Below are 14,774 nucleotides of genomic sequence, written 5' to 3'. Positions count from 1 at the left end.
GATTTCTTTGGGAGAGGAATAAACTATGAATGCTTTTTCCTTTTGCATTCTTGTTTGAAATTGAAAGCAAAGAAAATGGTGCAGTGTTTTTAAGAGCTCTGAATAAAACTGCTTTGCCAATGGGGAAGTGGGAAGGGATGACTTTGGTTATTCTTGTGCCCGGCAGCAAAAGGGTTAATGCCTGCTTTCCTCTTTGATATCCATTAGTTTGGAGCCCATGTTGTGATTGGTCCATGTCCATGTGTGTTTTGTTCCTGAAGTTTATGACTTTGATTAACAGGGCATCAAATGTACCTAGCACTAATGACAGGCATTTCCCATTTCTTCAGGTCATCCCACCTGCCTGCAGTTCACAGCAAACATGACAGAGGCTGTCAAGACCTATCAGTGGCAATGCATTGAGTGCAAATCCTGCAGCCTTTGTGGGACCTCCGAGAATGATGTAAGTTTGTATTGCTTTGTAAGTTTATCTTCGTTACCAATATGAATAACAACTTCTTTGAAAGACCTTGTCAACCATGAGACAAATGTCACCAGTTTTAAGCATCAGATGATAATACTTTCACATTTCTATAATGCCCCATCTTCTCTTTCTCTCTCTTTCTCGGTCTCTCCCTTTTCTCTTCTGCCTTTCTAATTGCTTAAGTGTGACAAGGCCTCACACTAAAGAGTTAAGAATACCCCAAAGAGGGCAGACATAATAAACCTGCACTGTCCACCTCATCTGTTTTCCTATCTTGACCCCTCTGTGATATAAACTGATACTTTTAGGCATATGTTTCCATCCCTTATCTTCCTGACAGTTCTTTCAGCGCCCTCTCAGGCCTGCTTCCAAACGTAAGCCCTGGTATACGGAAGATCTCCGGGCGAGGAAGTGGGTTCTGCGACGGCTAGAGCATCGCTGGCGGAGACACCTACGCTTAGCCGACAAGGCTCTCCTAGACCGCCTTTTGGAGGACTACGGAGAGGCGATACGAGCAGCTAAGAACTCGTTCTATGGTGCTCGTGTCGCGTCCGCGGAGTCGCGTCCAGCAGAGTTGTTCAGGGTAGTCAGGGAGCTAACTCAGCTCCCTCCTGCCCCGAACCAGATCCTTGAACCTTCTAAGGCCTGCTGTGACCAATTTAACAACTTCTTCGCGGATAAAATCTCTCGGATAAGCGAAGGTCTTAATGCCGGCATTAGGGCAGAACCTAGGGTAGAGGTATCCAGAGCCTCCGTGGATTCTATTAAACTGGATCACTTTGAGTTGGTTAGTACCGATGATGTGGACAAGATCCTTAGAAGCGTTCGGAAGACAACCTGCTCCCTTGATCCCTGTCCCTCATGGCTAGCGGCTCAGGGGGGACCGGTGGTAACTTCATTGTTACACCGGATTATAAATACATCTCTGAGGGACGGGCAATTTCCATCCAGCTTAAAATTGGCCATTGTAAAACCGCTGTTAAAAAAGCCCTCCCTCAACCCCCTGATGCATAATAATTATCGGCCAGTTTCGCTATTGCCATTTTTGGGGAAGGTGATCGAGAGGGCAGTTGCAATCCAGCTTCAATCGATCTTGGAAGAAACGGATTATCTGGACCCATTTCAAACCGGCTTTCGGGCGGGTTACAGGGTTGAGACGGCCATGGTTGCCTTGGTCGATGATCTCCGTCTGGGCATCGACAGGAGAAGCATGTCCCTGTTGGTGCTCTTGGACAACTCAGCGGCTTTCGATACCATAGACCATGGTATCCTTCTGGAGCGCCTGGCAGAGGTGGGAATCGGGGGCACTGCGCTCCAGTGGTTCCGGTCCTACCTCTCTGGGAGGTTCCAGATGGTGCAGCTGGGAGACGTGTGCTCCGATAAGAGGGCCCTTATATCTGGGGTCCCTCAATGAGCCATTTTGTCTCCCATGCTTTTCAGCATTTACATGAAACCGCTGGGAGAGATCATCCGGAGACATGGGGCGCGGGGTTATCAGTACGCTGATGACACCCAAATAGTCTTCTCTATGTCTCCGACTGATGCAGTGACTGAGGATGGCGTCTCTCCTCTCGTGGCCTGTCTGGAGTCGATAATGGGCTGGATGAGGGAAAACCAACTTAGTCTGAATCCAGAGAAAACGGAGGTACTCGTGATAGGTTCTCCTGGCCCGGGGATGGTGGTGGTTCCACCTGTCCTGAACGGGATCACGCTTCCCGTGAAGGACTCGGTACGCAGTCTGGGAGTGCTCCTTGACTCGTCGCTCCACCTTACATCTCAGGTGGATGCGACGGTCAGAAGCACCTGTTATCAGCTTCGGCTGATTCGCCAGCTGCGTCCCTACCTGGGCCAGAGGGACCTTGAAACGGTAGTACATGCTCTGGTAACCTCTCGATTGGACTTCTGCAACGTGCTCTACATGGGGCAACCCTTGTACCAAACCCGGAAGCTACAACTGGTGCAGAATATGGCAGCCAGACTGGTCACTGGCATACCCAGGGCCAGTCATATAACACCAGTGCTTAAAGATCTGCACTGGCTGCCTATACATTTCCGGGCACAATACAAGGTGTTGGTTATAACCTATAAAGCCCTAAATGGCTTGGGCCCAGGATACCTAGAGGACCGCCTCTCCCCATATAATCTGCCCCGCACACTCAGAACATCCGGGCAGCAGCTATTGAGGGTCCCAGGGGCAAGACTGGCCTCCACATCTAGGAGGACCTTCACCACCTCGGCCCCGACCCTCTGGAATTCGCTGCCCAGAGAGCTCCATTCGGCCACCTCTCTGGCCCAGTTCAAGAAGGAATTAAAGACCTTCTTGTTCAAAATAGCATTCTCGGACACAGGCTCCAGTTGGTCTTCCCCCCTCTGACAGCAGTGGCAAGCTGGCCAGAATTGGTTTTTAATGTGATTTTAATTGTAAATGTTTATATGGTGTGTGCTTTGTATTATGTTTTTTATAGTGTTGTACACCGCCCTGATTGCAAGAAGGGCGGTATAAAAATAAAACTTTTATTATTTATTTATTATTATTATTCCCTAGATTGAAAGTTGATTAGTTTAGCAAACTAGATAATGTTCTAGTCTTAGAATGTTGTTTCTAAGCCTTTACATTGTTTTGCCAAGCTGTTGGTATCTTTGCTTCTTGGTCAGGGGCTGGCATCCTGCTCAGTATTCACAATGTTGTAAGCCAAGTGTATGACATCATAATTATTGGAAGTCATAGAGTTGGAAGAGACCACAAGGGCCATCCTGTCCAATCCCCTGCCATGAAGGAATACGCAGTCAAAGCATTCCTAACAGAGGGCCACCCAGCCTCATTTTTATGGATTCCTTCTTTTTATAGCAAGGGAGATTTCAAGCATTTTTCACTAGTAACAACCACCACAACAATGCTGCTGCTATTATGATTATAATTGTTGTTGCAAAATGAATTTACAGAAGATAGTCTAGTTTAGGATGAAAACTTAGCAGTTTTGATGCAGAAGCCACAAAAAGCCTATCCTAATTGGTGTTGGCTGGTGTGTGTGTGCTGATGGTAGATCATGCCTTGAACTCAATGAGAGATTTTTCAGTTTGAAATACAAGCTTCATCATGCACGTTTCTTATGCCCAAGGAAACAAGCAAGTGACAAAGTGAAAACGAAACAGCTGTCATTTCAGAAAGCAGGAACAATTCTTGTTTTTCTCTGCCCATATTCATGTATATGTTTATTGTCCTCCACAACTTCACATTTATGGCACTGAAATGCAAATGCTTATGGAGTGCCTTCAGTTGCAAAGAGTAATATCCATTTGTCTTTCTTTCCCCCTTAACAATCCTGGATCAGGACCAGCTGCTTTTCTGTGATGACTGTGACCGTGGCTACCACATGTATTGCTTAAATCCACCAGTCTCTGAACCCCCTGAAGGTAACATTGTTTGGAATATCTGTGTAAGAAATTTTGAATGTGTCTGTGGGAGAGCAGTGAGAATTTGCAAAGTCTGAGCCTTTATGGGCATAGGTAATATTACGGATAGTATTTTTCCCTCTGTAAGACTGTGACATGATTAGTGCAGCAGCAGCCTCACTCTCCCTCATGGCAGGGCTGGTCATGGGTGTGTTCACATGTACATGTTGCCCACCCCTCAATTTCTGACATTGCATCAGGCAAGTTTTGTGCACCCTTAGTGTACATAAAGATATAGGGAATTTCTCTTATTTCCTTCTGTTCATCCTAGGATAGCCTGTCCCAACATGACATCTTATAGGTTGGTTGGTTATTTATTTATTTATTTATTTATTTATTTCCCAACTCTCTCCATGGTTTTAGGTGGGGAAGGCAACTAATCACAATGTACGCCACCAGTTAAAACACATTAGTTAAAGAATGGAGTGGTTTAAAAGGAAAAAAATAAGATATACACATTTTAAAACAATCCCTGTTTAAAATGCTTCATCTAAACTCACAATTTAAAAACCATTTGGATAAGCCTGCTGGAAGAGACTGGTCTTCAGTGCTGCTTTAAATTTGGATGGCATATTCAGCTGTTGAATCTCTTCTGACAGGTTATTCCACAGTTTAGGGGCAGATGAAGAAAATGTCCTTTGGCTAACAGTTGCTAACCTAGTCCTGTTATAGTTCAGTATATCTGGAAAGTGCCAGGTTATGAAAGGCATGCCTGAATCAACAACAAGCTCAGGAGTAGTCTACACGTACATGTATTATGCAAATTGCTGTGAATTTCACACACTGTACAGTTAATTGTCTTCACTTTCCTGTGCAAATTTGCATTTATTTGCATCTATTCACCCTCTCTCTGCCAAAAATGTGCAGCCATCTGAATCCATTCAAAACCGCTGCATGTGCAATAATGTGCATTTCTATGGATTTCTGTAGACACTCCAGTAAAAACTGCAAAATCTTTTTCTATGGAGTTGAAGGATCTCCCTCGCAAAATGTTCAAATTCCTACAAATCACATGTGGCCAGATTGCATTCTCTTTGACTGGAGCGAGGAGTATTTTAATTGTATAGAAAAGGCCACAGAATTAAAGTAAAATAAACAGTGCAATACTACAACAGCAAAGATGCTCACTTCCTAATTCCCCCTAGTTTTAGGAATCTGTCCATTTAACATCTGCCTTCTTGGATATATCACATCCCTATGAATATCCTTGTGCCGTATTTTCATTCCTTTCCTCTTTTTCCATTCAGTTATTTTTGAAATGTATGATAAATTGGGCAACAATATCTTGTGGTGCGATATTCATTCCAACACCAAACTAAATGATAATGCACATAAGTTAAATTGACCGATGGAAATCCAACCTCATTGTGGTGGTCAAGAAAAGTTTCTCTTAAGCAAAAATGATCACTTGGAGTACTGTTTTTTCTTGGACTGAAGTGAAAAATACCTAGTTCAGCAGAAACTAAAAGAGTTCAGTTGAAGTCAAGGCAGTAATTCACCAAACTGTGTGATGGAGCATATGAGAAGGCCAGGGGGGAGTTAATTGACTAAATCTTTAGAAGTCTCCTGTTAGCCCAGAGTCTCCACCCACAGAGGAAAAGGGCTGCCTGCCAAATCTCTGAACAGTTTGATGCCTCCTGATCACACTCTAGTGTAATTCTGAGGCAATTCTCTGTTAGTGATGATGGGACCACAGTGGTACTCTCAGGGCAGAAATGCAGCAGAATGACCTTCTCTTGAAAAAGGCTGCCCATGTGGTGTCCTGGAAAGCATTACTGCTCTTGGCCAACTGCCTTCCAAGTGAAAGCAGAGCAGTAAGTATACGAAGACCAGTTTAAATGAATGGCACCTTTGGTTGCCATGTGGGATAAGGAACTGTGAAACCAGTGACGCTTGAGTGACAAACAGCTTCTTCAGCAGAACCATTAAAGTACAGGAGCATTTCACCTGTTAACCTAGTGTTACCCTCATATTCTAAAAGTTAATTTATTGAGAGGCATTAAGAATAAGAGGTGGGGGAGTGTGCTTCATTTACTGCCTGTTGGGAGACAAGGAAGATCACGTTACAGGAGAGAATGGCAGGCCCATTTATTTAAACCTGAGGCCTATTCACACTGCAGTGTTATTCCAGTTTTACTGCCATGGTTTCAGTCTGTGGACTTCTGGGATTGGCATTTGGAAGAGGGGCATTTAGAAATCTCAGCCAGAGAGCTTGAGTGTCTTACCAAACTATAAACCCCAGAATTCCATCGGATTGAATTAGCAGTTAAAGTGGAATCATAAAGCTACCATGGCGTGGCCCTTGGTCTGTCCAAACCAAGGTTCTGCTCTTAGAAGCCCAAGAGCAGTCAAATGACAACAGCTGAACTCTTACCCTTCCCTTGGCTGATTTCCTTTGTTGACCCTCAGCAGTTCTAGGTTCACTTTTGAAATGAGTGTGTATGTGTGTGTCAAGGGCTACAGAGAGGTAACGTGTGTGTTGTGTGCATTCAAGTCGTTTCCAACTTATGGTGACCCTAAGGCAAGCCTATCATGGGGTTTTCTTAGCAAGATTTTGTTCAGAGGTGGTTTGCCATTGCCCTTACCACAGGAAAAGATTCAGCTCTTCCTTGCCCTGATATCTCATCTTCTTCTTAACATGTTATTTCACCTGTAATTGAAGCAGATGCAGGATGAAAGCAACATGTTTGATGTTACCATAATATGTAGACCAGGGCAGAGAAAGTGTGGCCTCTGAAGTCCCCAGTCTTCTAAATCTTCCCACCTTCCAAAATCCCCAAAGCCCCACAATATTGATTTTTTAAAAAACAATGACATGAAAACCACCCCAAAATTGCACCAAACCACCCTAGTGCATGCCAACAGACAAACCCTGGTCAATCCCTGAGACCCCCCTCCATCCAATTTTCATCAATTTGGTCTTCCAAATGATTATGGAAGGTGCCATGAGGTCACTTCTTGTTGCCATTTGGGAGAGGAATTGGAGTGAAAAGAAGGTATTTTGGTATGCTCCAAGCAGGAAGAGGTCAGAAAGAAATTAGCCCCCAAACCCTTTAGAGTTTCAAAACCCAATGTAGACTGCTCTGAAATTAAGGGTGTTGTAGACTTTGAGTGACCAATCTGCAGCATAGGTACTTCAAGGGGTGCACATAGAGGTTGCAGACCTAAATCCAATTGTTAGTCGCAAGAAGTGTAGACCCACTGAATCGGTGGTTAGGTTAATCTTTATGTCAGAGGTGGGCCAAGTGTAGCCCTAGGGTTTCAGGAGGCCCACAAGGACTAAGATTATCTTTCCTGCTCCCAACCTTCCAGACTTTTCAGAATACTTCACAAACACCCATGGAAGGTGAATTGTCTGTCTAGAAACCCTCAGGAGGAGCAATTCACCTTTTTAATATACTGCAGGCTTCAAATAGGACCCATCACATCAAAAGTTGACTTCTGGACAATTCCATTGGGGGACATATTTTTGGCAATCATTGTGGCCCCAGGAGGATCCTGGGGACAGAAGATAGCTGCTGTTTCCCACTCTGTCTTACATAGATTCCACAGATCAACTCTAAATGGGACAACCAACTGAATTTAGACACTGAATTTTGGTTCCCTAAAGGAGCTAGCAGAGCCAATGGCCAAGAACTGAGGAAATTGCAGTCCAAAACATTTGGAGGGCCAAAAGTTCCCCAACCATCTAGTAGGAGTTGTGGAGAAAAAGCTGAACAAATTAGGCCTTGGCCTAATTTCAAATACACCAGTCACACAATCAGTTCAGGCCTCTGCAACAATTAATTATCCATTCTCCAGAATGATCTGCTTACTACATGTGGAAGCTGAAGGACAGAGAAAGAAAGGGTGGGGGCCGAAATGGTAGAATAAAGGAATTGGGTGGCTTCATTCACTTTTGGCTTGGGCCTCGTCCAAAGCTTCAAACGCCATAAACATTTGGCCCTGGAAAGAATACTCCTATGCAGAAAAGTGGCCTCCTGGTGCCTTTCAGAGTAAATGTCCCAGAAGCATATTATTATTTTCTTTGAAATTCGGAAATATTAAATAAAGTCAATATCACAACATTATTTTTTTTCAACAGCACTGCTTTCTGCGTGCATGTTGCCATGTAGCCATACATAGTTATGTTGTCTTCTGTTGTCATTTGTCATCAAGTTGGGTTTGACTTATGGCAGTCCTATGAATGGAAATCTCCAACAGCCTTGTCATCAGCTGTCCTGGTTTGGTTTTCCAGACTCAGGGCTGTGGTTTCCTTGATTGAATCTTCAACTTTACAGAACACTATCATCTTTTCTAATGAACCATGCTATCTTATGTGTGTTCCAGGTATAACAGCCTCAGTTTAGTCATTTTGGCTTCTAGTGTGAGCATACACTTTTGCCTCCCAGGAGCATGCAATCCCACCACTATGGAAAAGTAGGATACCACACTTTTCTAATAGAAGCATCCTTACTGTTGTCTTAAGACATTGGAATGATCTACCAAACAGATGGCATACATCCATATTTACCAATATAATCAGAAATGTAGCTTATACATAAAATGGAATTATTATGGCCAAATTTCCCTAGATTTGGGCAATCCAGTTTTAATTAAAGCAATGGGTGTGAAGAAAATGTCAGTCAAAATCAGTTTGGTCCATGAGGAAATTTCAGAGGATCCAGCGCATTTTGTCTAGCTTCATCCTTAACTTTAAAACAAAGTATGTGCAGAGAGAAAACTACATGTTTGTGGCTGTTGCATAGTGGTGATATTCTGTTTTAATTAATGTCTCTTTCTTGTGGGAAATACGCAATGTGAAAAGTGACCCTCTGTTTAAATAGGCCAAGGCCACTATTGTTGGCATGTTTAGGTATTGCATAGATGGGGAGTGAGCAACTTTAAAAACAAAATTCTGAGGGCCACTTTCCCTAAGGAGTATTCTTTCCAGGGCCAAATGTTTATGGCGTTTGAAGCTTTGGACGAGTCCCAAGCCAAAAGTGAATGAATCCACCCAATTCCTTTAGTCTACCATTTCGGCCCCCACCCTTTCTTTCTCTGTCCTTCAGCTTCCACATGTAGTAAGCAGATCATTCTGGAGAATGGATAATTAATTGTTGCAGAGGCCTGAACTGATTGTGTGACTGGTGTATTTGAAATTAGGCCAAGGCTCACATAAAATCAGCCCAAGCGCCATAGGGGGACAAAGGGCTCCAAGTTGCTAACCTCTGCCCAAGATCTCTCAGAGCCTTCCTCCTCAATGTGCCAACACAGGGAGCAATGCATTATGGGATGATATGAGACAGGGTCTTCTCTGTAGTAAATCCTTGATTATGAAATGCCCTTCCCTCAAAAGCCCAATTTGCCCCAGTACTGATGTCATTCCAAGCCAAAACATGACTTTTTGTTAAATACATCAGGGGCTAATTAATTTGATCCAGTTTGCTTATGTGCTATCATTTTTATTATTTTAAATTATTTCAACTGGATTTTAATGGTTTTCCTGGAAGTGACTAGACTACGTATAGCCTTTTAAAGTTATTGTTATTGCTTTAAATTGTTCAGAATTGGTTTTATTGTATACCAGCATAAAATTCTAGGATATAATAGGGTGGTATAGAAATATTTAAATAAATAAATACTTTCATAATAAAAACTGCAAATCTGAAGGTGTCGCTATGAATCCATCAATCAATAATAAAAATGGCAAATCTGAAGGTTTTGCTTTATTGATTTACAGGAAGCTGGAGTTGTCATTTGTGCCGAGAACTCCTCCAAGAGAGAGCATCTGCCTTCTGCTTCCAGCCCTAAAAGGATCTCAACCGGACCAGGATCAAGCTTGTTCCTGGACTTGTGACACTAGCGCACAAATGTCATCCACCATCTAAGCAAATGTGTAACCACAAATACACTGACACTCATGAAAGACAATGGACATTCAATGGAGTATCTGTTCTGTTTGCTGTCCAAGTGTAGAACTGACACATATTGTACCTCCTGGGTTCTACTAGAAGGAGAACATTTTTTGGTAAATGTTCCTGATGGATTCTTTCCACTGCAGTGCATGATTGGAGATATGCTGTAATAGATTCACATGTGTTATGGTAATAGCAAAGAGGGGAACCCTTGTAACTGTTTGATATTTTAGAAATTTAAATTGTGTGGCATTGTGCTTTTTGTTTGATTTATACCCTTGCTCCCAAGAGAAGAAACAATGTTATCTTCACAACCATTCTTGATGCAGGGCTGTCACAAAGAGATTGAGAAGTACCCATCACCACAGGTTGTTAATAAACAAATATTTAGATGTATAGGGCTTTGATGGACAGGATGTCTCAGTTCTTTCCAAGTCATTAACCATAAAACCCAAGCGACAAGCTGTAGGGAGATACAAAAGTGCCATCTATCTAAGTCTTTTTCATTTCCCTGGTGAAGTGTGGGTAAAAAAAAAGATGACATTATAATATAAATCCAATTTTCTTCACCCCAGTTAGAGTTGGCCCATTTAATCAATGGGAATTTGGTAAGTCAGCACTCAGGTAAACTCGATTAATTTTAGTAGGGCTAATCTATTTGGGACTCTTTCCCATTCTCTGTCCTGTTTCATTGTCCAGTTCAGGATGTAAATCCTTTGATTTTATGTCTGGTAACTTTTCAAACTACATATAACCGAAGGAGTTTGGGAAGTGAGGCATATGGGTCTACAGGTTTCATGCATTTCTCAGTAATGTGCCATTTGGGCCCAAGGGCCAAACTGACATGACAAGGTGTTTAAAGCTAGCCCAATGATGTAAGAAAGAACTGGATCAAATCATAACAGTGAAGGCTGCATACCAGTAGCAGGTGATAAACATATTTTTGTACCTGTGACATGGCTATGTTTATTATAAGATGAGCTCTAGCCTGAAAGATGAAACTGGTGCAGTTGTGGAGAAATCTATGAATGCAAAAGCAGAAAGTATGGGGATAAACTCCAATGTCATATAGTAGTAATTGTTTGTCTTCTAGTTGTTACTGATTGACGGTGACCCTAAGGCAACCCTATCACAGGGTTTTCTGGATGGGCCTTAATTATGCTCTTTCTTCAGGTTTGGTGTGAAGATTAAATGAGAGCCAGCATGGTGTAGTGGTCTGAGTGTTGAACACTCAGTGGATCAGGGTTTGAACCATCACTTGGACATGGAAACCTATGGGTGACCTTGGGCATCTCACACTCTCTCAGTCTCAGAGGAATGCAGTGGCAAATTTTCTCTGCAGAAATCTTGCCAAGAAAACCCTATGATAGAGGGATCACCATAAATCAGAAATTACTTTATGGCAACAAACTAGAGCAATGAAGATCAAAATGAATAGGTATGCTTAGAAGATAGGACAGCCAACATCACATGACTATGTTACATGTACATCAGTTGTAGGAAGCTGCCTTACTTGGGTCGTTTCTCTCTGCCTTGTCTGCATGGATTCACAGTGGCTTTCCAGGGGTTCAGAGAGGGTCTTTGCCCATCATTTAGATTTTTCTTATATGGAGGTGCCAGGGTTTTAAACTGGAAACCTTTGCATGCAGATCATGCTCTACCCCGGAGTTATGGCTTTTCCAGATCAAGATAAGTACCTTTAAGTACCCATCATTTCAGTAGGAAGTTTAAGTGCATGCCCTCAACCTTTCTCAAGTAAATCACTGAGTATGAAAAGTGCTTCCTTTAAGGAGCACTTAAGCCAACATTTTCTCCAGTTGCTGGGAGACATTCATCATTCTTTCATGTGTAAGAAAACACAAAGAGAGCTGGAATAGCATTGAGTGTTACACTGGTGTAACTCCTGATTATGCTGGTGCTTGTAATATTTCAGCACTTGCAGAAGAAAGTATCCAAGCCCATCCCCCATACTTCCCCATTTGTCTGCAGAACAACAATGTGGGCCATGGCTCTGTCTCCACCCCCAAGACTAGAATGGCCACTGGAACATCTCCAGAATGTCTCTGGAGTGGCCAGGAAGCTACCAGCCACACTGCACTCCCTCAAGAATTGAAGACATTGGGTAACTGCAGTAACATCACTGGGAGGTGCGGGCAGCACCAGGTGACACCCAAGAAGGGGGGGGGGTGACACCACAGAAGAGGGAGTGACACCCAGTCAGTCCCCCACACTATGTGGGGCCTTCCGGGGGCCTTGGGCCCACTCTCCTGGCTGCCGCGGGGCTTTTTGGGCCGCTGTGGGCTTTCTGGGCCACCAAGGGTGCACAGGGCCCACTCTCTGGCTGCTGCTGGGCTTTCTGGACAGCCAGGGGCATGCAGGGCCCGCTCTCCCAGCCACCACAAGGCTTTGTAGGGTGCTGCGGGACTGTACACATGTTTTCCCACTGTGCACGCTTGCTCCCATTCAGTGCATGTACCGGAAGTCCCACCCCCAGATGTCCGCCTCTGCACCGGGTGACATCAAGTTAGGGGACACCACTGGGTAACTGTTGGAGTTTTATATTCTACTGGCATTAAATAGGTTTTCAGAGCAGAATGTTCATTTTCATAAGCCAGGTATTGTACACCTACAGTCTATCCTATGACCAGGGCGTTGGACTGGATGGCCCTTGTTGTCTCTTCCAACTCTGTGATTCTATGACCAGTTATGAGACTATTGCAGGTTATAATAACTATTTAAAGGAGGAGTAGAGATGGCTTGGCCCTCTGGAGAAGCTTGGAGGACACACTCTTCTGCCATGCCCCTACTCCTACCATGCCCTCACCATCAAATTTTAAAATAACATGGGTCACCTTGCATTCCATGTAAGGAGAAAGATTAAATATGTAAGGATATAAAGTAAAATAAGATTTTTTTAAAAAACCCTTTTTTAAAAAATCAACTCTGGTGATCACTTCCTAAGGATGGACCCAACTGCCAGTTTCTCTTTCTCTCTCATTCAAATGTGAACTTTGTATAAATTCTAATGAAAACCAAACTGGAATTAAGTTCTCACTCATCTCACCCTGATAGACAAACTGTAATATTTTGTCCCAAATGTGGATTTTTGCTTTAAAAACAACTCATACAAACAGAAACAAAATTTCTCAGCCATCCCTCAGCAGCTGCAGCCTCATGTGAAAAAACCAGAGCAAAAACAGAAGTCAAATCTCAAATGTACTTGCAGTTTTATCTTGAAGGCCATAAAGATACATAAAAGGGGATCTGAGTGGATCCATGAAGACCCTCCTGTGTTCTCAACAAGATCATGTCATGGGAACGGAAAACTATTCAAGTGCATCTGTCCCTACCCTGGTACCTTTTAGGTATGTCTGACTACAATAAACATATCCAGCCAGTATGGATAAGTTGAGGAAGGCTATCTAACGTGTTGAATTTAAAGATAAAAGGAAGATCTGACTTTTGGAAAGAAGGAAGGAAAGCTTTGAGTTGCCTGCATCTTCAATTCTATGGATGCTAGTTGTATGAATGATCAATAATGATCTAAGATGGTCATAGAATATATTACAGTTGTCAAGATATCCCAAGCCTCTATCCAGAAAGTGGAAGGAACAAACAAGGGACTATTTATGCCCTTTCATATATATTTTATTTAAAATTCAGTAATGTCAGAGACAGAACACATGGCTGATTTTAATATTGATTTGTGGTTGTTTGAATGTCCTTAAGATCCCAGAACTGTGTTTGACTGTTTCACTTTCATTTCATTTTAGAGAATCTCCTGTGTAAATACATTGTCTATCTTCCATAAAGAATTTGTTGTAATGTGTTAGGGGAAACTTTTCGAAGTTACTAGTAGTTCTTGTTCAAGCCCAGCATTCAGAGTAAAGAAGGTTTTTTAAAAATATATATATATTTTATTCAATTTGAACAACAGAACAACCTTCCCACATCACGAATTCATTTTGCCCTGTGAAAGAATGATCCTCATGGCTAAGAATGATACCATGGTTTAAAAAGACAAAGGGGAAAAAACTGAAAATACAAAAAAATGATCAAATCATGTTAATTCAAAAACTATTGTTCCAAACTTTCACGTGAAGCTGAAGATAGATCTGAAACATGAATTATGAAAGGATGTCAAATTGCAGTGAAGTTATCCTCAGATATTTCACTCCTGGCTATTTTAAAGAAGTGATTAATTTTTTAAAAATGCAGCTATCTTGGTCCATTGGTAGGGGAAATCCAGCAAGAACACTCTTGAATGGCCAAAGTTTTTCCTCTTCACAGAATTCTTCTTCAGATAGACAAAAAATAGGAGGCAAAATATGGGTCAAAAGAGTGTTGGTAAAAGCCACAGTCTACAGTATGAAATAAAGTTTGCAGAGAGTCTAATACTGAAGGACAATAATCCACTATTCTATAAATGAGGGTGCAATGCAACCAAGGTTACAAACTTTTATGCCCCATTTATTTCAGTTGCAAATAGCCTTAATTCTCCCCATTGAAAGCAATGAGACTTTAAGTCTGATGTATGTGGTTAATGGACTGGCTGCAAATAAATTCATCTATTTATGACCTGAGGTTGTGCATATACGTGCATTCCTGCTGGGTTCAGCAGAATTTATTTCCAAAGAAGAATGCAATTTTATTCAGAAAGTGCATAACTTTAGCAGGAGTCTAAGTGGTAACACTTACTATAGTCCTACACTTGTACTGTTGTAGCATTCAGTGGTATTGCAACAATCCCAGTGATAACAAATTCTATTATCTGATGTGATGTTATGCACAGTAATTATATGCCAAATAATTATCTAGAAGAGATGGAACAGACATGACTAGGGTTGAAACGTGATTTGTCTTGATGTAACATTATGGATCTAAGGGCAAGTCTATACTTATCACAAAATCTGGATGGGTTCTAGGTTTTCCAGAATCGCAGTGACCCTGGGTTTGTCTAC

The 14,774-nt window shown here is 42.3% G+C and overlaps 1 protein-coding gene across 3 annotated transcripts in view; it reads left to right on the top strand.

The window, feature by feature from the left end:
• The window catches only part of DPF3 (double PHD fingers 3), a 275,329-nt gene extending 260,965 nt beyond the window's left edge, over positions 1 to 14,364 (top strand). For all 3 annotated transcript variants that reach the window (XM_089521811.1, XM_089521810.1, XM_089521812.1), the window contains exons 9-11: positions 330 to 442; positions 3,796 to 3,877; positions 9,639 to 14,364. In XM_089521811.1, the coding sequence (XP_089377937.1) occupies positions 330 to 442; positions 3,796 to 3,877; positions 9,639 to 9,709 (266 nt within the window). In that variant the 3' untranslated portion in view covers positions 9,710 to 14,364. The remainder of the gene's footprint in view (positions 1 to 329; positions 443 to 3,795; positions 3,878 to 9,638) is intronic.
• The last annotated feature ends 410 nt before the right edge of the window (positions 14,365 to 14,774 follow it).

This window comes from Sceloporus occidentalis, unplaced genomic scaffold, assembly GCF_023333645.1.
Source record: "Sceloporus occidentalis isolate IW3139 unplaced genomic scaffold, rSceOcc1.0.p SCAF_4, whole genome shotgun sequence".
Lineage (NCBI taxonomy): Eukaryota > Metazoa > Chordata > Lepidosauria > Squamata > Phrynosomatidae > Sceloporus > Sceloporus occidentalis.
This window is presented reverse-complemented; position numbering and strand designations above follow the sequence as displayed.